Source organism: Phoxinus phoxinus, assembly GCF_949152265.1.
Source record: "Phoxinus phoxinus genome assembly, chromosome: 23".
In the NCBI taxonomy this organism is placed as follows: domain Eukaryota; kingdom Metazoa; phylum Chordata; class Actinopteri; order Cypriniformes; family Leuciscidae; genus Phoxinus; species Phoxinus phoxinus.
Genome location: NC_136898.1, coordinates 18,927,907 through 18,951,800, shown reverse-complemented (window position 1 = coordinate 18,951,800; position 23,894 = coordinate 18,927,907). Strand labels below are relative to the sequence as shown.

Below are 23,894 nucleotides of genomic sequence, written 5' to 3'. Positions count from 1 at the left end.
TTCAGCAACACATTCATCAGGTGGTCTCTTCTCACAACCACAACCAAACACCACCACACAAAGAACCTCATTCTTTGGCCTTCCAAGTAGCTTACCCACCGAGTCCATAAAAACTGACCTTTTCAGTATGTTTAAATCACCAGAAGCACCCAAAGCAGCTGACACAACAAAATCTGTTACCTCTACTCAGTTGCTTCAGTCAGTCCAAGATCAGAGTGCACACAATGATTCACTATCATCTCCTGGGGATGTTACATTGTCTGGAGACAAAGATAAAGTAGAAATCCTTTTACCTGTGAAAGAAATGCCTGCTGATGATACTTTCAGTAATTTAACAGTTGCAACTGTAGATCCCACATCAGCTTCCAGCTGTCATCCAGCTGAAACGGTTGTTAAGGAGCCTACTGAAGGTGAAGTAATACATGAGAAAAACATCGTCATTGTTTCTGAACCTGAAGCAAAGATTACAGACAAATCACTACCTGCAGTAGACAGTAGCTCAAAAATAGCTCAACACCCTCCATCATCAGAACCTTCTCAGTCCATATTTGGCATGCCAGGTTTAACACCACCTAAGTTTGGTTTCATGGCTGGAGCTGCAGATGCTGGAAAGTCTTTTGGATCTCTCTTTTCTTCACCACCCTCAACATCAAACACAGAAGGTGGCAAGTTTCTTTCTGGATTCAAGTCAATTTCAGCAGGGCTGTTTCAAGAGGAGAAGACTGTGATATCAAAAGAAGAAACGTCAACATCTTTATTTGGAACAAAATTTGGTTTTCCATGGCAGAAAGAAACTCCAGAACCTCCTAAGCCACAAACACCTACAATTATTACAACCCAGCCTAAAGCTCAGGAGAATAAACTACATATTGAAGATAGTACAACTACTAAAATAGGGCATAACAATTTTATCTCAAAGGAAGAAAATGTTGAAATCACACACCCTGTTGACATTAAACTAGAAATTGTTGCAAATTTGGAAGTCCAAAAGACAGAATTTGTTGTCCCAGAAAATGACACAGATACATCCCAACTCGGTGCTTCCACACCTGATCCACCTCCACAAAAAGAAATAGAAATCCATATCCAGACCCAACCTTCTACAGATGTCTCTTCAGGATTACAGCAGGAAAAGAAGGACCTTTTGATTCCAAAAAGGCTAGTAGCAGCATACTAAATGGTTTCATAAACCATTTATGTTGCAATAAGTTTACATGCACAGTCATAATTCTTACAAGGCTAACATACTGTATATAAATATATAAATGTTTATTTCTTATGTAGTTTAGTGTTTTACTTTTACAATTTGAAAATTTCAAATACTAATTTAAATTTTTTTTGTGGTTATTCTAAGCAATAAAATATTCTAAGGGCTCATCATTATCAGAATATGCAGACTAAGAATATAAATGTGCATGTAAACGTTCTCACTGACTTTAGTTTTAGCTTTAGTTTATGAAGATGGTGTCTTTCCCTACATGTGATTTGTTTCTTCTCAGCGCAATGTGACTTTTGTAACTGTGCTTTGGTTCTTTGTAAATGTGTATTTCCATTAGCTGTGTTGCTTTTATTGTGTTTCTTAATTGGAATTTAGACACTTATGCAGTGAATGTAGTTCACAATCTCAGTGACTGTAACTCACTTGTTACTAATTTTCTTTCTTTCTTTCTTTCTTTCTTTCTTTCTTTCTTTCTTTCTTTCTTTCTTTCTTTCTTTCTTTCTTTCTTTCTTTCTTTCTTTCTTTCTTTCTTTCTTTCTCTAGCCCTGTGGACTCTAGTCGTTTTGGATCTTCAGGCAATCTCAGTCAAGCAAGTTCTCAGCTTAGTGAGACTGGTCAGGAGAGTGCTGCCTGTTCAGAGTTAGAGGAGTCCTACCATTCCTACCACAGCACCGGCTATCGGCCATCCAGAAATGGGCATCACCCTACCAATGGACATGCTTCCTGGGGGGAAGACGAAGAATTGAAATCCTCCCAAGAAAATGGAAAGGGTATAAGCAGCACCATTAAAAATGAAGGGGTTTCTCAAGTGGACAAAATGCCTGAAAAAACTCTCAAAAGGTACAGATATTGTACTGGCTTACAGTGAGTTTGCAGAGTACATTATAATAAATATTTTCAATTGCATGAATTCAATTTCATAAGATGTTTTATTTTTCTAGCTTCAGGAATGATGGATCACCTTTGCCATTCTCTCAATCCAGAGTACGCTGGCTTAAGGCAATCAACAAAGTGAGAGTTCAGCTTAAGGAGGTATAGTAGGGAGCTCATACCCTCCATCTCCTTTGTCATTCCTCCTTCAGTTGACCCAGTGTCACACTTTAGATCAAACACTACCACATATATTTTTCCCTATAAACCTGCACAAGTTACCAGCATCTTATCAATCTGTAATGAATTTATCTCTTGAATTGAATCTACATACCTTTATTATTTTCTAGTTGGTAAGTATGAATTGCACAGCCCCTATCAGCTCATTCATGAACATCTGTTTTGGATTGGTTGAGTTTTACCATACAAGATTTAAACGGTTACATTTTTGAGACTTTTTAGACATATTTATCTGCATTTCGTTGTTTGGTTGGTTGAAACTTGGGGCATAGTAAATTCATCAATGCAAAAGTGGTAGTCCACTATGGTACTGTATCAGCTAAGAAAAGGCATGCTGGGTTCCTAGCCTAGACCTCACAGCATTAATCTGCAAGGGCCAAGGTCAGACTCTGAAGAGTTGCTGTCTGATGCCTCTGATAAAGTCTCAGAGTAATTAAGCATAGAGAAGCAGGGAGCTAGAGATAGTGTGTGTCTTGAAGGGTATTTAATGACTAGTTAAAAGAAATTGGGGAATTGACTCTGGGAAGTCCACAAAGTGAAGTACAGGGCTATTGGTCATGTCTAATTATCAAAAGTGGTGGAATATAGTATGTTAAAGATGGAGTAAAGGTATATGCAGTGGAGTATTGTGTGGATGTGGGTGTATAAAAGTAATAATTGAATCGCACTTATGCTTAAATTATCTTTGCAGTATTAAACATTTTTTTTGTAAATATGTATAATATATATTTTTATTTTTTTATAATTATTTCTACGAATTATGTCCTTTTACTGTTATTTTTCCTTTACATTCAATTAATTATTGGCAATTATATATTATATACATTTTTACAATCTATGTAGTGTATTTTAGATTACTTAAATTTTAAAGCTTTGTATACATCATTATATTCAGTTTTTTTTGTTTTCCCCCCCATGTTCTGTTGTTTGTTCTATAAATCTCGCCCTGTTTGCCTCATTTCTTTCTTTCTCTCTCTGTCTCTCCCTTTCTTTTTCTTTCTCTTTCTCCTTCTCCTTCTCTTTCTCTTTCTCTCTCATCTTGACCGTCAGTAATTAGTTATGCGGTTGTCCCCCCTTCGGTTCTTTCATTTGACCGCACACACAATTGAGTGTGTGAGCCACTAGAAATAAATTAACATCGCAAGGCACTTTTGTGGCTTGATCACCTTAAGTCAGAATTAATAGTGTCACAAAATAATAATGGCAAATCAGATTAATTCTAACTTAGATTACTTTGGATGAAAAGTGCCTGCTTTTTTATTTTATGTGACAGAATATGTCTACTTTTATGTATAATGTTTGTAGGACTATGAATTTGTAAAGGTGTAGTAATTTATTCCGATAACGCGCCGCTCATGCTAATTAAGTGGTTTCACATACGGCACTCTTGATTGAGGCTCCATTATAGTGATTGCTGCTTGCGACTTATTGTGAATGCTTATGTAAAAGCTGCTAATTTAATACAGTGGAGACAATGGGTGTGGCTTAGCACGTTACTTGGTCACATAAATTATTTTTGCTGTGAAGGACATAGGAAATTATTCAAGATACGCTTATTTTTATAAACATCTGTATTAAAGGAGATTTAGCTGTAAAACAGCCTTTTAAATGCCTCCTTACAGCCATAAATCAAACACAGATAAGACTGTTAAGACTAGATTTACACACCTCTCTGCTTTAAGTGTAATACGATTTAGCTAATCCCCTGATTGGTCTTTAGCGTTTTTACAGAAATGGTGTTTATTGTGTTGTCATATATTTTTTAATTAACATTATGCTGTACCACATCATGCCATATTTATGAAGGATCTTTGAGCAGTAATATAACATTTCTGTTATTTGATTAATTGACTGTACAATATTTCTGAAAAACCAAAGTGCACTGTAACATTTAAATGTTTAATAAGAGGCAATAGCGACAAAAGAGGAGGGAAAAAGAGGAGAGATGGAATGCTGGCATTTTGACAATTCCAGATTAGCTTTGTGTTGGAATACATTGCCAGAGGACAACGAGAAAGAGAGCGAGTGAGGGAGAGCGAGTGAGGAGGTTGTTTGAGGGAGAGATGCTCCACTGTGACTGTCACACTAGCCTAGACTGGAATCCGCTCAACTGTGCAGATGTCAGTTTGTGGAAAGGGTTGTGTCTGCTTTTTTGTTTGAAATGTGTTGGATTGCCAGAGCAGCCGAGTGGATAAATCCTTGCAAAGCAGGAGTGTTGATTAGGTCAACAATTTGAAATCCGGAGGCATTTTTATTTGCAGGTGGTTTGGGTGTTCTGGAATCCTCAAAGTGAAACTTGATTTTTGTCTTTTTTCCCCTGTGAGGTAAGTTTTGTACTTTTTTCGGTGTAGTTGTTTGAGTCTTGTGCTGATGAAGATTAGTAAGGGTGAGTTTTATGAAAATTGTCAAGAAATGCTGGGGTTATATTTTACCCGAAAGCCTATTTTTAGAACCTTTTTACTCCTCTTGGGGTGGAATAAGTCCTGATCACTTGTTCATGAGGGTCACCTGAATATGTTGAATGTAGTAATATTAAACTAAAGGTTGAATCTTTATTATAATAGTAATTAAATGTTTTATAACTGTGTAGTTTGGTCTGATAAGTTCTCCGCTTGTTTATGCCATTCAAAAAAGCAATTGCAGACACCGAACACCAGGAGTAATAGAAAGTATTAGAAGTACTTATACTTATAACACCTAATTAAAAATATATATAAAAATAATGCACTATAAAAATGAAAGCACTTAAAGTCAATCTGAAAAGCGCTCAACAACCCATGTTACTTCTGTATAAATAGTCAAATTACTGAAGTGTAAGGCAGTGATTGTATATATTGGTAATTTATCGTATTGTGAATGACATTACACCATTTTATTTTAAAATAACTGTTTTGTATTTTAATATATGCTAAAATTTAATTTATTCCTGTGATGCAAAGCTGAATTTCATCAGCCAATAAATCTACTCTTGTGTCACGATTCTTCATAAATCATTATAATATGCTGGTTTTATTATAAAATATTATCAGCTATTATGAATTATCATTGCTGCTCAATTATTAATAATGTTTCTTATTATAAATGTTGAAAATTTTAGCTGCTTAATATTTTGGTGGCCATTTTTTTCATGATTCTTTGATAAATAGAAAGTTCAAAACAGCATTTATTTGAAATACAATTTTTTGGTAACGTAAAGACATAATAAATGTCTTTACAGTCACTTTTGACCAATTAAATACTTATTTGCGGAATAAAAGTATGAATTTAAAATTTTTACTTACCCTGACAATTTTCACTGGACCTAAAAAAATATATATATATATATATATATAGAGGCCTATTTACTGCATTGTTTGCATTGTTTCTGGCCCATGTAACCTTAATAAATAAGGTTATGACACCAAAAACTACTAGCCAACTCGTATAAATTTCAAATATTGTTAAAGACAAGTTAACCGCCAGTAATACACTAAGAACAAATAATCAAATTATGACCACTTTTGATATGAATAAAAAACCATATCAAGTCTATAAAACTCGTCAAAACTCTGCGAAGCACAACATGCGTATCAGTGAGAACACTCGTTTAAACCGCAGACACAGCCATCTTCTATCCGTATACATACTGGGAACTATATTCTCAGAAGGCGAAGCACTGCTACTTCTGCGGAGTGATTTGCTCACCGCACCCGAGAAGCCCCGTGATGAGGAGCAGGGAGTTCGCTCAGAGTGGACTTATCTAACTCTGTCTGGGGGATACGGTGAATAAGCTAAAGTCCCAAAAAGTCGCCGTGTTCCTTTAAATAAAAGGGTTATTGAGCTGTTTACACTGTTATATACAATAGAAGAGCCTGCACAGCGACATAAATAGAAATGAACACAACACAGACGGTGGACTTGCGCTCTGAGTAGTGCGGACAAATTCTTTCTACTCACACTGCAATGGTCACAATATGACGTAACACTACGCGTGTGTTTTTTAAAACGTATAAATAATACGTTTTTAATAGCCCACTTAATGTGTTTATTACAAATAAATTGCTAAATGCAAAAAATGTAAAGCAGCAACCCCCAAATAGAACAAATATACAAGTAAAAATAAACAGTGTTTTTCAGGTTGGTCTAACAGTAGTTTTCAGATACAAAAATAAAATAAAGTAATCACATGTCAAATAATACCATAGTCTTCACTGTATAAATGAAATTAAGATTATTTACAAAAAGTTATTCAGTCAATAAATTAGTTTGAAACATACAGCAGCAGGTATATTAGGCTGGTGTCAGTTTAAGACCTAAAGCACGGATCCAATATACATTTTGACATAATGTGTATTTTTGTCTGTTCAATGGCAAGATGATGTGAAAGAGAACACAATTCAGTATTTGCGCGCTCTTTCTGGGCTCGCGCTTTTGATATGTACCATATATTATATTATGAGGTTTCTTGAGCACCAAATCAGCATATTATAATGATTTTGGAATATTTTAAATGGTAATATTTCACAGTATTACTGTTTTTACAAATAAATGCAGCCTTGGTGAGCAGAAGAGACTTCTAAAAAAACAAAAGACTTACAAACTTTTGACTGGTATATATTCTTGCTGTTTTGACAAATTCTATATGTCAGTCAGCTAAATGATTTAAATTACCAGAAGTCAGCATAATTTGCACAATATTTCACTCTGGCCTGGTGCATTGAGTCATTCTTATTATTGAGTCCTGAATTATTATATTATGTCTTCATTTAGCCTAGGTAAATCAGGGACAGCGCTAGTAATGAGAGCTACTTACTCTAAACAGTGCAGTGCAGAGATAGTTGCAGTTTCTTATTAGAAATTCTGAGGCTTATACTATATCTTATCTCGTGGTTGGAATAGCAAATTAGGCAGTTATATGAAATATTTTGATACCTGAGCTATCTGCGGAATGAATGTCACAGAAATTAGTTCACAATCTTATTTAATTCCAGCAAGTTTAACTAGGCCTTTTTAGTCACATATCAGTTATGGCCTCATTGGCCCTTCAAACCTTCAAAGAGTGTCTGATTATTAGTTTCTGTCAGCTGTGCTCTTATCATGTCATTTTTGGGGGGGATGATATTGGGCAGAGGTTAAACTTTATAATGGGAATATTTAAATGTAATTTATGAAATTCGGAGCATTCTTGTGGCATGAAAGTTAAAGGCAAAACTAGGGCACATACATTTGTGTAAAATTTTAACTTGAGCACTTTAAGTAGTATTTTAATTAAGTTTAGTTAAAACTGCTTAATCCGAAAGGATGTCATTTCTTGTAACTGTATTAAATGTAAAGTAAAAAATCCATCATAAAACATACTGTCCCTGACATTAATTTCAGCCTATTGCAGACACATGGCAAGCAGCCAAAATGTGCCCTTGAAAGCTGCCAACCTAAACGCTCATTGTTGGAGTCACAGTAAAGATCATGTTGGCCATTAAATGCTTGTGGAGAATAACACAGAGGACAGTCTCTGAATTTCAATGACTGCCTTGTATGATCCCCCCCCCCCCCCCCCCCCCCCCCCTAATAAATGTGTCTAAATAAATAAATAAGCAAAAGCTGAATAGCCTAGTGTATACGAGACTAGCTAACATTTTGTCCTGACAGGCAGGAAATGGGATGAAGCTGCTATTAGACCCAGCAGGTTGTGCTTAACAATCATGATGCACAGTGAATACAGCTGGGCTGTCGCCCTCCCTGTGCTGTAACAGTTACTGTTAGAAGAGCTGACAGGCAAGAAGATAATATGTTGTGTTCTGTGTGGAATATGCCCCACCACTTTGGCAATGTCTGGACTTCTACAACAGAATCCTTAAACAAAATTTTTTATTAGAATTTGCCTACGATCACATTATTTGATTAAACACTTAAAACTTTGTACCTTTATATGGTTTATTGAGCTGTTTTCTGGAGACCAAGACCATAGTAGTGCTTTCTTTCAACTGAATACATTTTAATGTTATTAAAGTCATACTTTAGTATGACTAGTTTTATAAGCAAGCTAAGGCCAGTGTTACAGTATCAGCTGATGAGTCGCTATGTGCCATGTACATCCTGCATAAACCGTGTAAAGGGATTTAGCGCCATTGTAAAATCTGTTTTGCCCATTGTGGTGGTGTTTTACTACATGGCAGAGATCCAGATATTCTTACTCTTACCCTTCATCATATGGATGACCCTTAGTATTACTTTTGATCAAAGTCTCCAGTAGTATAAATTATGAAACTACATTCAGCACCTCACCTGTCTGCTTAGTGTACAGTACATAATGAAGTATGGGGTCATAAGCTCTTTTCCAAGAGCAACCAACTGATTTGGAATGGCCTACATGGGCAGCATTTCAACTGTGCCACACAAATAACACTCCTGATGCCTTAGAATTGGACTAAAATAAACAATGTTCGAATGCTGCACAATTAAGATGCATACATTTTGTAAAGGCCTTTGCATTGGGAGTACCTCTGTAGACAATTAGGTTTTAGAACAGAGCAATAGTGTATTTGCAGAAGTGCAAAACATTGAATGGCCATGAAAAAAAGAGTAAATGTTTATTATTTTACATGCATGCTAATATTTAACTGATGATTTGTATTACACTCTCAATAACTTTTTAAACTATGTCTGTTAAATTGTATTAATCTATTCATGTCATTGTCCTCAAATGTCAGGTGTGCCTGAAGCTCAGTTATGATCTTGACTGAAAAGCACATCCTCGTGCACTGTTGGTGAAATGCAACAACTCTGTAATCGCATGCACCAGAGCTTCAAGGTTCTGGTCCGCACCTGAGGTACAGTTGATTCTAAGGGATGTTATCACGGAGTCATTCCAATGAGCAAGATGAAACAAATGGGTCGAGTGAACTACAGCAAAGAATGTCTAAGAAAAGAGACCTTGGGAAGAAGCGGACCCAGAGTCCTAAGGTCAATCGGAGCATACGCAAGAAGATTCAGAAATTCCTCCAGGGCTCAGGGGAACACACTGCCTATGACTCCCAGCACTCTCCTGTAGAGATAGAGGATGACATGTTCATCTGTGGCATAAAGAGAGACCCCTGTACTCATGAGTGTATTCTCTCGACTCAGCGTAGTTTTGAAAGTCATACTAGAACCTCCAAGAGTAAATTTATTGGGCAGGGGAGGCGTAATAGTGATGGCAATATTACAATCCCATGCATCATGGAAATGAATGGTCCTGCATTGGAGCCCACAGACCAAGCAGAAGACAGTGGATGTGTAGATGGAAGAGGTGCCATGGATAATAAACCAAGCCGAATTAAGGACAGAGACAAAACAAGAGGAGGCGGCTCAAGCACCATAGTGGAGCACATTTTGAAGGAACTGCAGGGGATCAATAAAATCCAAGAGGAGATATCAGATTTGAGACAGTACCTGACATCTGTAAGTGGTTCCGTAGATGAGGTGTCCTGCTGTGTCGATGCTGTGCTGCTGGAAATTGAGGAGATGTACTCCGTTGGTGCTGTAGGGCATCCATCACCTCGAAGAGTTGTGGCTCATCAAAGGAGTCCAGGTGGGCAGAATGCCGCTGCAGTCCCACAAAGTAGAAATAATAGCCCAGTAGTAAAGCATAGAAAATTGGAGAAGAATGAAGTTAGATCACTAGCAGCCAGACCTAACATGTCAGGATGGGATATGGAAACTGATTATCGAGATGTACCTAGAAGAGCCAAGATTTCAAACAATCCTAGGATTTCTGACAACTTTAATGCCCCCTCTTCCAGATTTAAGAAGTCAAGTTATTGTCCAGTTTATGGGCAAGAGTTTACAAGCACTAGTTCGTTATCCTCAGGTCTTAGTTCTAACAGTCATGATCAAGATGGAAGTTATCAATCAAGGGAAGTTGACCAACATAACAGTGGTTGGAGACGTTCGGAAATGCAGTTGAGCGTGAGTGGAGGAGGATGGAGTGGAGACACTGGATGGAGTGAGGAGGATTACTGCTCCTGCCAGAACAGTGCAGACGGATTGGAAACTGTTGGACACCCAGATACATGGCACAGGTACAATGGTGGCGAGAACAGCAGCACAACGTGTCATTCATCACGAAGCAGCTCTGAACACCTATCCCTACTGTTTGGAAACCATAATGACTCTCCATCCAGTTCATCCAGTGTTGTAGATTGGGGGCATCCTAAGAAACAGACTGTCGGTAACATTGGTTGTGACTGCACATCAAATTGCCTGTACTCCCGAAGTTCTGGATACCACACCATGGATGCATATGCTGATGAATCATGTAGTGGGCCATCCCGAAGCCTTAGTTGTTCAACTGTTGGAATGACAGACTATGATGACGGTTGCCAAAATCTACACTCCTCTTGCGAGCATTGCCTCTGTGATATGGATTCGGAGAAAGAGTGGCCAGGTGCGGTTTGCCCAAGTGTGTCTGAGGATCAATATGACCCAGATTACTCTGAAAATACAGACACTGAAGAGTCACAGCCACCTAATCTAGGATATGATGTTGTAAAGATAAATAAAGCCATGATAACCTTCCACTCCGCTCTAAAGGGAGCCTTGACAAAGCTTGACATGCATGAACCCCAGTGTCTAGATGAAGACACCAAGTCTGTAGTCTCAAGTCCCTGCAAATCTAATGAACCTGAGGAGGAGAGTGCTGGTGAGTCAAATGTAGACACTGTTGTACACTGTGATGGTGCAACTTTAGATCTCAGTGCATCTCCTCATAAGAGCATCGAAGCCTCTTTCCATGGGAAGGACTTGCTGGAATTACTAAACCAACGGCGTAATTCTCAAGCCTTTGATCCTCTAGTATCTACTCCTAGCACGATTTCCCCTTCACATACTCCAACTGAATATTATGCAGTAGACCACTCAGATACTGTAGAGGAAACTTTAACAGATCAAAAACTTTCCAATCTGCAGTGTATTCCAGAGCTTAGCCCAAAACATGCGGGTCTGAGTTCAGGAACTGTTGAGTATTATGATCACCAAATGGCATTTGGCATCGGTAATACCGAAATAAGTCCAGAGGGCACTAATTCAGGAACACTGGAGACAGATGTTAATGCAAAACAGGTGGAGCATAGTATTGACAATGAACCTGCCCTCGAGGACCCTCACCACCAGAAGTGCCTTGCCAATATTGAACGTGTGCTCAAAGAGAAGAGACATCGGCATAGACTATCCAGGATTGCCAATGCCTCAAAGAACACTTTCTCTGAAGAGGAATTTAAACAAGGTACTTTTTTGTGGTTCAGAACTCAAAAAGCTGTCTTTTATTTTTGGTTGGTTATAACTGTAATTAAGATCAATGAAATGTTCCTACTCTTTTTCTGTGAATCTTCCCTAATTTTAACACTGTTTATCAACTGTTCTTTTCTTTTTTCTTTATTATCCTGCTCTGTCTTACAGAGGGAAGCAGGGAAGATGATCAGGTCATAATTATGTTTTGGTCAATTCTTAGTCATTATTTCTTTTCTTTTTTCATTAACGCCAGTTTTCTTTGTTTTTCATCCAAAGTTTATTTGAATGCACATTCTTTTGTGGAGTGTATGATAAATGTATGAGGCTTCCCTCTATTTCATTTTGCTGTATCTTCTGTCTGACTTTAACACTCAATGTTTTGTGTCTTTTAATGGTTACTTGTAGTGTTTTGCTTCTGTTTTGTTTTGCTTACTTTAATGTGATTTGCCATCTTTTTACATGATTGATTATTTGAAATGGTGGTGTTCGTCTTGCTGCATTGTTGCTTTTAAAAGCAGTTCTATACCACATACCACTTGCCCTTGGGGGACTTCAGCTATCCAGCTGTACGTCTATTTATCTGAGGAAGAATGCTCATGCTATTACAAAAGTGGTTCACCTAAGATGGAAACGGGGACAGTTTGCTAAATGTTTGTCTGGATTTCACTAGGGTGTTTGTCCGTCATATAATTATGGTCTGCTGGCAATATGAGAGTGTGTGTGCTTTAAAATGTGATTTATTTTTTTCACTTTTCATTCATCTTTATCTCTGATCTCATGAGTTGCATGTCAATCATTTGGATCAGATTTTTAAGGATTTCCATCAATGGAACTTAAAGTCTTTTTTTTTTTTTTTACCGTTGTCTTGTTTTGGTTTGCTTTCTCAGACCTTATGGTTAAACTCAACCAATCCTGTGTCCTCTGCATTTATCTTAGGTTATACTCAAGTTTTATTGTTTTTATTTTATCTTTATTTTTGACTGCCCCTGTACACTAAACTGTATTGTTGATGCTATAGGGCAAAGAAAAAGGAGATACTTCCAGAAATGCTTGGGTTAAAGCTGGGTAAGTTTCTCTTTAGGTTTCACAGATACTATAACGTATTGTACTTTTTCTATTTTTTGTTATGGAATTATTTATGAGTATATAGAATTATTTCTAAGAAGTTAGTGGCATTTTATTAACGTGTTCATTGTCTGTGTATTAATTATTAAGCGTGGAAAATACTCCTTCACAATGTGTTGATATCCACAGAAATGGGAGTGGAATATTTGGAATTGACAGTATGCCAGACCTGCGGAAGAAGAAAGCTATCCCTCTGGTTAGCGATGTGGTAAGCACTCTTTCCACCTTGCATTAAAATGAAGAAAAGCTACCTGTGTTTTTATAATTCTCAACATGGTGTTGTTCCCCAATAGAAACATCAGCAATCCAAATCCAATTTTGCTAAATATTACTTGTTCAGTCTTATAATAATAAGTAAATTGACAATATTAAGTCACCAAATAAAACAATCTAGACAAAGACGACTACGAGAAAGTTCCAGTTTCATAAGCAATAATTGATGACCATTATAACTTTTAAGTTCTGACTCAGAAAAATATAAAGTGAAGTAAAATCAACTCTCTGATCTCTCTCCTCCCCATGAAAACATACATTTAAACCTCTACAACTCTTTTGAATGCATTCACTCTGCATGGTCAGGCTATGGTAAGTTTTCAGAATAACCCATACAGAATGATTGAACCTACTTTTTTGTGTATATCAAGATAATACTGTATCCACAGGATCAGTATTGCTCTAATAGTTTGCAAATACACAGCTTGAACATTTGACAGTGTAAAATTAATTTGATGAATAGTCAAACTTTTTTCAGGGTGTTACATTGTAACTGTAATTGTTAAAACATGCAAAAACAAAATATTTTAAATGTCTGTCTTTTAAATACTTCAACTTACCTGTTAATATCACAATACATTTATTATTATTATATATAATATAATTATGATATTATGCTAAAACATTTATTTAATGAATGTGTTTGCAAACCATTACAACCTTACTTGATATACTGTACAAGCAAGCAAAAAAAAAAAAAAAGTCCTTTCTACTGGACTTCTACTTTCCCTCCGACATGCATTGACATGTTTGGGCCATCACTTTCAAAGGGCTATTTTATAGCGGGTTGTTCTCTTCTATTTTATAGGGTGTTTTACTGTAGATGCCTCTTCATACCCAGGCTTACTAGTGATGGTTTCTTCATTTACCCCTCATTCCTTTACTGCACAGACATTGGTTTCCCTTTTTATTTCTGGGACTCCCATAGTCTTCACCCTTAGTTTAGAAGTTCTGGGTTGTTGCTCTTAGGTTTAGATGTTATTTTTGACATCTAGATTCCACTTGGTTTCTGATATCTCTTTCACCTTGGGTGTTTTATGGGATTTTGTCTGGTTTTGCATTGTTCTAATATCTATTCTTTGTATGACAGTCTCTGGTCCAGGCCAGGAAGGCTGGCATTGCATCTGCGATGGCTTCACGCTCCTCCATAAAAGATGAAGAACTGGTTAGTTTGTTTTGCTCTCTCTCACCATATTACGCACAGACATCTTATTAGTTTTCTAAATGCATGTTTATCTACTTTTATTTCCAAACTTCTACAGAAGAACCATGTGTATAAGAAAACGCTACAAGCTTTAATCTATCCCATTTCCTGTACCACACCTCACAACTTTGAGGTGTGGACGGCCACTACGCCCACCTACTGTTACGAGTGTGAGGGGCTTCTTTGGGGCATCGCAAGGCAGGGTATGCGCTGCACTGAGTGCGGGGTCAAGTGTCACGAGAAGTGTCAGGAGCTACTGAACGCAGACTGCCTGCAGCGTAAGTATGAGCACCTGTACTATATATGAAGCAAAAGACCTGCTTTATGGCTTCCTACCTTTATGTACTGCCTGAGACTGGTTTCGGACACAGCCTTGGTTACTGGTGCTTTCACTGAAAGTCTCCTTTGAGCTTCTGTCGTACCAAAACACTTTATTTTTATTCTATTAACATCTTCCCCGTTGAACTCATTTACCCAAATGGACTTCCTTCAGTGACATGTTGACAGGTCCATTAGCCAAAATTACGAAAATGATTTAGAGGTGATGCTCACAGTAAAATTATCATCACACACATATTTTATAAGACGGGGTGTTTATTGGATTTATGAGCTTGTCATATCCTACTGTTGTTGTTTAGTGCGTATTAATATGGAAGACTTTTTGCAAATAGAACATGCAATACATTTAATTCTTTAATTATAGAATTCTATTATAAAATATGAACACAATTCATTTATTTAATGAATTACATCCACAACATTTATTTTTAATTTATTATAATAATTTTAGAAATCCCAAAAATAATTTTTTGAGTTGCTTTATTAGATATTAATGTTTTTTATTTTTCATTCAGGCGCGGCTGAAAAGAGCTCCAAACATGGTGCAGAGGACCGCACTCAGAACATCATCATGGCCATGAAGGATCGCATGAAGATCCGTGAGAGGAACAAGCCCGAGATCTTCGAGGTCATCCGAGACGTGTTTGTGGTCAGCAAGGCCATCCACGCTCAGCAGATGAAGACCATCAAGCAGAGCGTCCTTGATGGAACCTCGAAGTGGTCAGCCAAGATCACCATCACAGGTTCAGACATTGATCATTAACATTGTCATTGTCACAATTTCTCATTCCCTTTTAGCTATTGAAAATTCAGCAATCTCAGTTCAGTTCTAAATGGTGCACAACACAAACTCTCTACTATACCTCGATGACTTCCCATCTTCTACTCTTGTCTCGGTTATAGTTGTCTGTGCTCAAGGGCTGCAGGCTAAAGATAAGACCGGCTCCAGTGACCCCTACGTGACCGTCCAGGTGGGTAAAACCAAAAAGAGGACCAAGACGATATACGGCAATCTCAATCCTGTCTGGGAGGAGAAGTTTCATTTGTAAGTATAATTCGACCAATCAGAGACCAACTCTTTGATAGAAGTGTCTTAAGTGTCATTCTTGTTTCTCATGCCCCAGGCTCTCTCACTCAGAATGTGTGTCACCCAGTTTTCAGTCTCGTCTCTTTTCAGTAATGGAATAAACTTGTCTGAGTGAACAGGCTCTGGTTAAGCCACTGGTCTACTTTAAATATTATTCAGGCCAATTGTACCATAAGTTTGGAATACGACTTTTAATATCAGATTATTTCGCTTATTGTTAGATAGAAAACCTATCGCAAGTTCCGAGAAACACTGCAGCACTTTGTCCAGCCAAGCAACTACCTGACCGTCTTTACTATTAGTTACAGCATAAATTAAACATGCATGGACATCAGAAGATGCAGTACAACTTACTGAAATTCATGTCTCATGTAATCGCTCAATCAGTGTTCCAACAGTGGAAGGACAACAAATAAATCGACTGTTAAACAAAATCCGTACCGCTACGTTTACCTCAGAAAAGCCATTCAATGACCATAAACACAATATTTAGCTAGAAGAATGACCTTTAGAGAGGAGCATTTAGCTAAATATATGCATTATATTTAATGATGTCAAATCGCATCTAACACAAACGTGTGTGAGTGTGTGTTTGTTTATATGTAGTACACACACACACACACACACACACACACACACACACACACACACACACACACATATATACAGTATATTAATATATGTACACGCATACAGTATATTATTGAAGTACAAATTATACAAATTGAAGTAGACACATAATTTATCATTACATTTTTGGTTTTGGTAAAAAAAAAAATGTTTTGGTGCATCGTTAGTCTCTGATCTTAAAAACAGATGTATACGTGTTGTCTTCCAGTGAATGCCACAACTCCTCCGATCGCATCAAAGTTCGTGTTTGGGATGAAGATGACGACATAAAGTCGCGAGTGAAGCAGCGTCTGAAGAGGGAATCTGACGACTTCTTGGGCCAAAGCATTATTGAGGTGCGCACGCTGAGTGGAGAAATGGACGTCTGGTACAACCTGGGTAAGCTAGTGCTGTTTTGTGTGTTATGTCTGTGATTTATTATTTTTTATATGTTAAGCTTTAGTGCTCATGCAGGAAATGCAGGTTCTGATCCAGCCTGCATGTTGTCCTGACCTCTCTGCAATTATGTAAAATTTCAGAGACACAGATTAAATTTATCTGGTTGTTTGATTTCTGCTGCATCCAGGACATGCAGGAACTTGACTTCTGCCTTACACTGCGCAAACGACCGGAAACATTTCAGTTATTTGATTCCGAATATTGGATTGAAATGATTGTAATGTTGACTTGACAATGAGTCAACAAAAGTTGGTGTGTGCTGGTGTTTGTTGAGTCAGAGTAAACTAGCCGGAAGAGTAAGAGTCTCCTCAGATGACACTGTGCTGTCATTGTGGTCAGATGCATCTATTTAATGTGTTTGGTCTTTTGTGGGAAATCTCTCTGTCGTGCTTTGACTTCGCTATAAAAGAAAAAAGGTTATTTTGTTACTAAAATATTAAACCTAAGGCACTTACAGAGCACAAAACATTCACATTGACTTATAGACTTGTTGGTATCAAAGGAATAGTTCACCCAAAAATGTCAATTCTGTCGTCATTTACTCACCCTCACCCTCAAACAACATCTTATTGCATTGTGGCAATTGCTCCAGATGATGGAAGACCGCCATGTGTAGACAACCTCTCTGCCTGTCTCTAAGTGGGATGTGACCCTTTTCCAAGATTTGTGTGTGTACTCCATTACCCACATCTCCCAACCTGACAGCACATCCCTTCTCGCCCAATTACCCCAGTGTGCAGCAGCCCAGAGGCCTCCAGGACGTCCCAACCGTGAAATACACTGCTCCAAATTCTGTGTCCATCTCTCCCTCTTTTTCTCTTGACGTCTCACTATTATTCTGACGAGATCTACTCTTTGTTTATTCTCTCATTTCTGCTGTCCTCATTTGTACAGTCCGTTCTAGTGTTCTGAACGTCTTCCTCTGAATCTTTGGCCACCGCATCTGCTGTAACAATTATTCTCAATAGTAGTAATTCAGCTTCACGTCGTCTTGTCTGTCTCTCTCTCTCTCTCTCTCTCTCTCTCTCTCTCTCTCTCTCTCTCTCTCTCTCTCTCTCTCTCTCTCTCTCTCTCTCTCTCTCTCTCTCTCTCTCTCTCTCTCTCTCTCTCTCTCGCGCTCTCTCGCTCTCTCTCTCTCTCTCGCTCTCTCTCGCTCTCTTTCTTCCATTCCCTCCTTCAGAACAGATATCCTCCTTGATTATAATGTAGCACACTCCAGTTGGAAATTCTCCTCTTAGCCGACACATATAAATTATCCCAATAATTTGCCTGTCAGGGGAAATGGTTGCGCAAAGAAGAACCCGGTGTCTCTATTAAAAGACCTTCAAAGGATTTTTCTGTTTGGAGAGAGACAAGACACATACCATATTCATATGAATGATTCACATGATGTTTATTAGATCAATATTTATTAAACATTTGAATTTATTATTAAAATTATGTTTTTATTTAAAGAATTTTGTTGTTGGTCCAGTTTTATAAAACCTAGCTCAAGAACATGTAACATCTTTGTAACGCACAGCTTCTTGTGACTTGTTACTTGTTGCTTTATTTTATATTTATTAGAGGTGAAACTAGTAGTAGTTGTTTAAATTACTGAAACCAAGTGATTTTCATGACATTTGGTTCTAGAACATCTACAATACATCCTCTTGCCAATGCAGACAAAAGTGATGTAAACATCAGAGGCGTTGTCATGAAGATCAACCTGTGCATTATTTTGTCGGCTGTGCTTGTAAAGTAACGATCAACTTTCAAGTGTATGATTCATTGATTCTTGTCAAAAATGCATGACAGAAAATACAACAATTTAGTTGTGTTAGTTGTAAAATTCCGAAACCTCTAAATATAGTAAATATGAATGGCTAACATATTTATTGAGTTTTTATTTGTTGTTACTGTAATATTGAAAACTAAAATTTCCATTAAAAATGCCTTGGCAATCACCACTAATAAAAATAATAATTTGGCTATGTATTATTGCACGTACACACACACACAAATATATTCCGGTCCTATCTAACCCTGTTGCACTTATTTTTACTATTCCCTTGGGTTAAATATCTCTGCACATACAGTTATTATTCATCCATATCTCACACCACAGAGAAAAGAACGGACAAGTCTGCTGTTTCTGGTGCCATCCGTCTTCAGATCAGCGTGGAAATTAAGGGAGAAGAGAAAGTGGCCCCCTACCACGTCCAGTACACCTGTCTGCATGAGGTAGAGCAACACCACCAGCTCACAGACACCACAGCATCTGCCTCATGCGTTTACATGCACAAATCTGTCATTATCAGTCACGGTTGATGATCTACTCAACTCTGTTCTTCCTCGTAGAACCTCTTTCATCACATCACAGATGTCCTCGGTCAGGGTGTGGTGAAAATCCCAGAAGCCCGTGGCGATGATGCCTGGAAGGTTTACTTTGACGATGTGCCAGAAGAGATAGTGGATGAATTTGCAATGCGCTATGGGATTGAATCCATCTACCAAGCCATGACGTATGTATTAGTCCTCCGTCCATACTGTCTACTATTGTCATCATATTTCTTTCCCCTCATCCACCTATTTTTATTTGCTATATTCACACTAAATTAATATTTAATTATTATTTTTTATAAAAAATAATAATAATAATTATGTTATATACTCACAGTTCTAAACATGTATGACTTTGGTTACTCTTTGAAACACTGAATAAAAGTATAGGTAACCAAAACCTAGAAGATCCGAAAAGGTACTAAAGGTATCGTAAAATGAATCCATATGAAGTAAGCGGTTTAATCCAAGTTTTGTAAAGAGATATGATCACTTTATATGATGAACAGATTTAAGTTAGGCATTTATTTATAGATATTTCATATCTAAACAGTGATCGGCACATATACTACATAGAGCTCATCACATATGGTAAACACATAAGCTCAAATATAATGCGTGATGTTCGAGAACCAATGATGTTTGTTTTAGCGTAAGCTTTCGTGTTTATAGTATGTGATGTGCTCTATGTATGCGTGTTTATATGTGAATAAAGCCTAATTTCAATCTGTTCATCATATGAAGCTATTGTATCTCAAAGATTCATGGATTCTTTTTTACGACGCCTTTATAACCTTTTTGGATCTTCTAAGTTTTGATTCCCTGTACTTTAGAGACCATCATGAGGTTGTGAGCTCCTGCGCACGTTACCAGTCAGTTTACCTGATAATCGCACAGGAGCAATGATTCACGACTAGTTAAGATGGTTAAGAGAACTACAGCTCAAGTATAATAACTTTGACAATCAGTGAAGGTGAGCGAGGGATAAATAAATATAGTCGTCATCTCTGTGGCAGTAGCTGGATCTTGGCTAGCAAGGGCAGTAATGAAATGAACTCCTGAGTGCTGCTCGTGTCTGTGGTTGTTAATGGCTTGAGTATGAGTCGGTGTCGATCAGGCGTCAGGAGTGTGAGGAGATGCTCATTAACTGAGCACATCCCTCAAATAAAGCGCACGCAAACGGCCATATTTCACGCCGAATGAGCCACAAGGTCAGTTGGAGCAATGGCAGATCCTTCTACCCAGCCAATCAGCAGTGATTTAACTAGGGGTCTCTCAGACAGACCTTTTTGGAGAGCCATTGCCTCTGAGTGAGAGTCAAAAGTGTGGAGGTTGTCTCAGTTCAACATTTCATCTTGATTAATTAATTTCACCCAGTTGACTGTTTAGCTCTGTTTAGGGATCCTAACCATCATGGAATCGTAGAAGCATTGGTTTTGTAGTAGTGTGATTGTCATTCTTTGCACAATGCTCACTTGCTCTCTGCATCTCTCCTGTCTGTGTGTGTACAGGCACTTTGCATGTCTCTCGTCTAAGTATATGTGTCCTGGTGTCCCTGCTGTGATGAGCACCCTGCTGGCCAACATCAACGCCTACTACGCCCACACCACTGCATCCACCAATGTGTCCGCCAGCGACAGATTTTCCGCATCCAACTTTGGGGTACGTTCAACTATCAAACAATATGCGACCTGTAAAGAACACATACATAATGTCCATTCTGAAGGTCTGTTCACACACCAAGTCCAAGTCTGTCACAAAAACACACAAGATTAGACAAAAGCATCTCTAGGCTTGGTTTGTTTATTTATGTATTTATTTAAATTCTTCAGATGCAAAGTAATTCTGGTAGCTTTTTGTAATTTTTTTCGCCGCTGGGGGTCGCTAACCTCTTACAATAACAAAGGTGTACGTTGATGACGCAACATTTCCTGCGGAATAATGGAACTTGACGTCAAGCCGATAGATTTAATAATGTTTATGGATGAGTGAATACATTCACAAAGTTATAATGTTATTCTATCTGTTAGTTTTTGGCTATATGAGACTAGTAGTAAGCTAGATCAATATTAGAATAACATACTGATCATATTCTAACATTTCATCATGTTAAACTATATAACATTGATTGGTTTTATATACATTTGCTCACCTATCTAATAAAGTACATGCAACAGCTCTGTCAAGTCGAAGTTTGTCACAGACGCGAAGCTCTCGGCATCTCGAAAACGCCACGCTGCTATTAATCCTCGTTTTAGTTCTCCTTTTTTTTCCCAAAGTCTGCTTACCATGGTCCATAATGTTTGAACGAAACGACAACAGCGTGAGCGTGCCGCTAAGCGTTACGCACTATGCAGTTGTCCACGTCTGTCGCCATGGTTACTATGGCAGTACGAGCGAGTGGAAACCAGGGATAACGCGGATATTACGTCATTGACAGGCGACAAGTGAACAGGGATTCCGGGACAGCCAATTATTTACAATTGGAATTTCTCTGAAATAAAAAATCTTTGGGAACTTTTGGGATATTGTAAGTACACAACTTCAGGAAATATATCACAGTGTGCAAGTGATTTTTTGGATATTTTATTACAAAATTCTTACATATTGTACCTTTAAGTACACTGAAAGAAATTTAGTGTAGGATTTAATTAAAACAATTACAAATAAACTGCAAGTAACACATTGCATTAAACATAACAGTTTTAAAATAGAAATACTGAAATAGTATTTACAGTTTTTACAGTGCATGTTTATGTTAACTGTCTCTAAACTAAAAACAGTGTAATCTTGACTCGGTGTGAATAGGGAACATCCTTTGCATAATCAAAAACTGGTCACTTGTGCTCTATCAAAGCTTCCACAGAGGATAGGTGAGAAGTAAAGCTTGATGGTAACTGTTCAACTTTTGACCAATCCGTGTTAATGCTAAATAATACTTCTAAATGAAGGAGGAAGTAGACAAAGTTATGGAACAGAAGCAACAACAACAAAAATCGTCATTTCTATTTGGCGTTTGCTTGTTTTACTGCATTTTATTGATGGAGTTGACTTTGAGAAAGATTTCACAGTTTTAATGTGTCAGCACTAAACCATTAAACATGTTCAAGTCATCAACCAGGACATTTGAAAGACGAAATCGAAAGACCATTTTGAAAATGGAAGCGTCTATTGTGGCAGTCTTTGCTTAGCTGGTCTGTCAATACAAGATAAAGAAAGTACCATGGGACACACAATTCAGTATCACCGTTATGGATCGAACACTTCAGCTAATTGCAAGTTGTAATTATAGCACTATACAGAATACTCTATCGCGTTTGTAAACAACATACCACCTACACAAAACCCTAAACATACCCGATAGTGTAAACAGAAGCAAACGTGAGATAAAACACATTTGCTGAAGCAACCATGCCATTTTAGGTTGCTTCTACAAGTCTTTGAGCTCTTTTATCATGACTCGTGTTTCACGGGAGTCGTACCTGAGCATCTCAAGTGTAATGCTGTATCAGAGATACATAGCAAGTTAACTACATCAGAAAAGCCAAATATATGCAGCTGTTTATGTGATGCAAACATCAAAATGTATTAGTTTACAAATTATGAACTATTTACAGTAATCGATAATCTGCCCTTCTCTGAAAAAAAATAAGTTGTTTGTGTTTTAATGCCTCTAGTGTTCATGTCGGCTGGAAACTGCGTTGAGTTGTATGTAGTACTGTATAGGTGGAGGAGACTGTATTCCCAACGAGCCTATGTTGAATTATAGTGTCAAGACAACAGTGTCAGTTGTTTAATGTCATTAAGTTGCAGATGAAAAATAAGCTTGTTAATGCCAATAGTAGTTGGCTCAAAATCATAAATTACTCAAGCTCATCTCGTTCAAACTTGGCTACTGTATATGCTTTATTTATGTTAAAGTTCTTGGGACATGGCTTTTAATGGTGACATGGCTTTTCATGGTGACATGGCTTTTATTTTTGAAACAAAAAATATTTATTGGCTTTAATATATATAGAGTTATTGGTATCGGCCAAAATGTTCAAATTGATGCATCCCTAATTTCCTGACAATGTCCTGGATGGCTGAACATCTTGCTTCGTTCTTCTCTTCTAACAGAAAGAAAGGTTTGTCAAGCTCTTGGATCAGCTGCACAATTCCCTGCGCATTGACCTCTCAATGTATCGAGTGAGTTTTGGGGACTTACTGGCTTTTTCATTTACAACCTATTTTTAGCTCATAAGATGGTGATTCTCAGTGTTTGTCTCTTCTCTTTCTCAGAACAATTTCCCTGCGAGCAGTAAGGACCGTTTACAGGACCTCAAATCTACAGTGGACCTCCTGACCAGCATCACCTTCTTCAGAATGAAGGTGAAGAATGACAAGCAAAAAATATTAGAACCAGTTTTTGATTCTCAAGCCTATTTTCCATCAGTGCTTATTTTGTCAGTTATATGTACTCTCTACCATGTTACTCTGGACAGGTCCAGGAACTGCAAAGTCCCCCGAGAGCCAGTCAGGTTGTGCGAGACTGTGTCAAAGCCTGCCTCAACTCCACGTACGACTACATCTTCAACAACTGTCAAGAGCTGTACAGTCGGCAATATCCTCAAATTGGAGACACGGTTAGACAGTCACTCCTCTACCACCGACCAGTTATGCATACTCTCAAGATTTAAAGCTGAAGTGTGCTATTTCTCTGCCACTAGCATCGGCAAACAGTGTTGAAAAATAAGTAAACACATCGCCCAGACTGACACCATTGCTTTAGATCTGGTCAGGATGTTCAAACAAACCATTTTAAAACGGCCACAACGTATACACTTTTCAGGGCAAATCAACAACAAACTACTTGTAGTCACTACAAACCAAAATGGAATGGAATAAAGTATTTAAGTATT

General features: G+C 37.8%; 2 protein-coding genes across 3 annotated transcripts in view; both read left to right on the top strand.

Annotated features, from left to right (window-relative positions):
* Positions 1-23,894, top strand: part of LOC306991193 (protein unc-13 homolog B-like) — a 91,550-nt gene that overhangs the window by 49,211 nt on the left and 18,445 nt on the right. For both annotated transcript variants that reach the window (XM_079598827.1, XM_079598826.1), the window contains 15 exons: positions 1,763-2,059; positions 2,161-2,251; positions 12,594-12,640; positions 12,830-12,908; positions 14,064-14,138; positions 14,236-14,455; positions 15,032-15,259; positions 15,420-15,561; positions 16,442-16,611; positions 18,779-18,894; positions 19,012-19,175; positions 20,505-20,655; positions 23,113-23,181; positions 23,275-23,364; positions 23,478-23,618. In XM_079598827.1, the coding sequence (XP_079454953.1) occupies positions 1,763-2,059; positions 2,161-2,251; positions 12,594-12,640; positions 12,830-12,908; positions 14,064-14,138; positions 14,236-14,455; positions 15,032-15,259; positions 15,420-15,561; positions 16,442-16,611; positions 18,779-18,894; positions 19,012-19,175; positions 20,505-20,655; positions 23,113-23,181; positions 23,275-23,364; positions 23,478-23,618 (2,080 nt within the window). The remainder of the gene's footprint in view (positions 1-1,762; positions 2,060-2,160; positions 2,252-12,593; positions 12,641-12,829; positions 12,909-14,063; positions 14,139-14,235; positions 14,456-15,031; positions 15,260-15,419; positions 15,562-16,441; positions 16,612-18,778; positions 18,895-19,011; positions 19,176-20,504; positions 20,656-23,112; positions 23,182-23,274; positions 23,365-23,477; positions 23,619-23,894) is intronic.
* On the top strand, positions 9,224-12,389 carry LOC306991306 (uncharacterized protein; the record flags this gene model as incomplete). The annotated part of the gene is made up of 2 exons (XM_079599037.1): positions 9,224-11,570; positions 12,382-12,389. The coding sequence occupies 2 exons, from the start codon at positions 9,224-9,226 to the stop codon at positions 12,387-12,389; spliced, it is 2,355 nt and encodes a 784-aa protein (XP_079455163.1).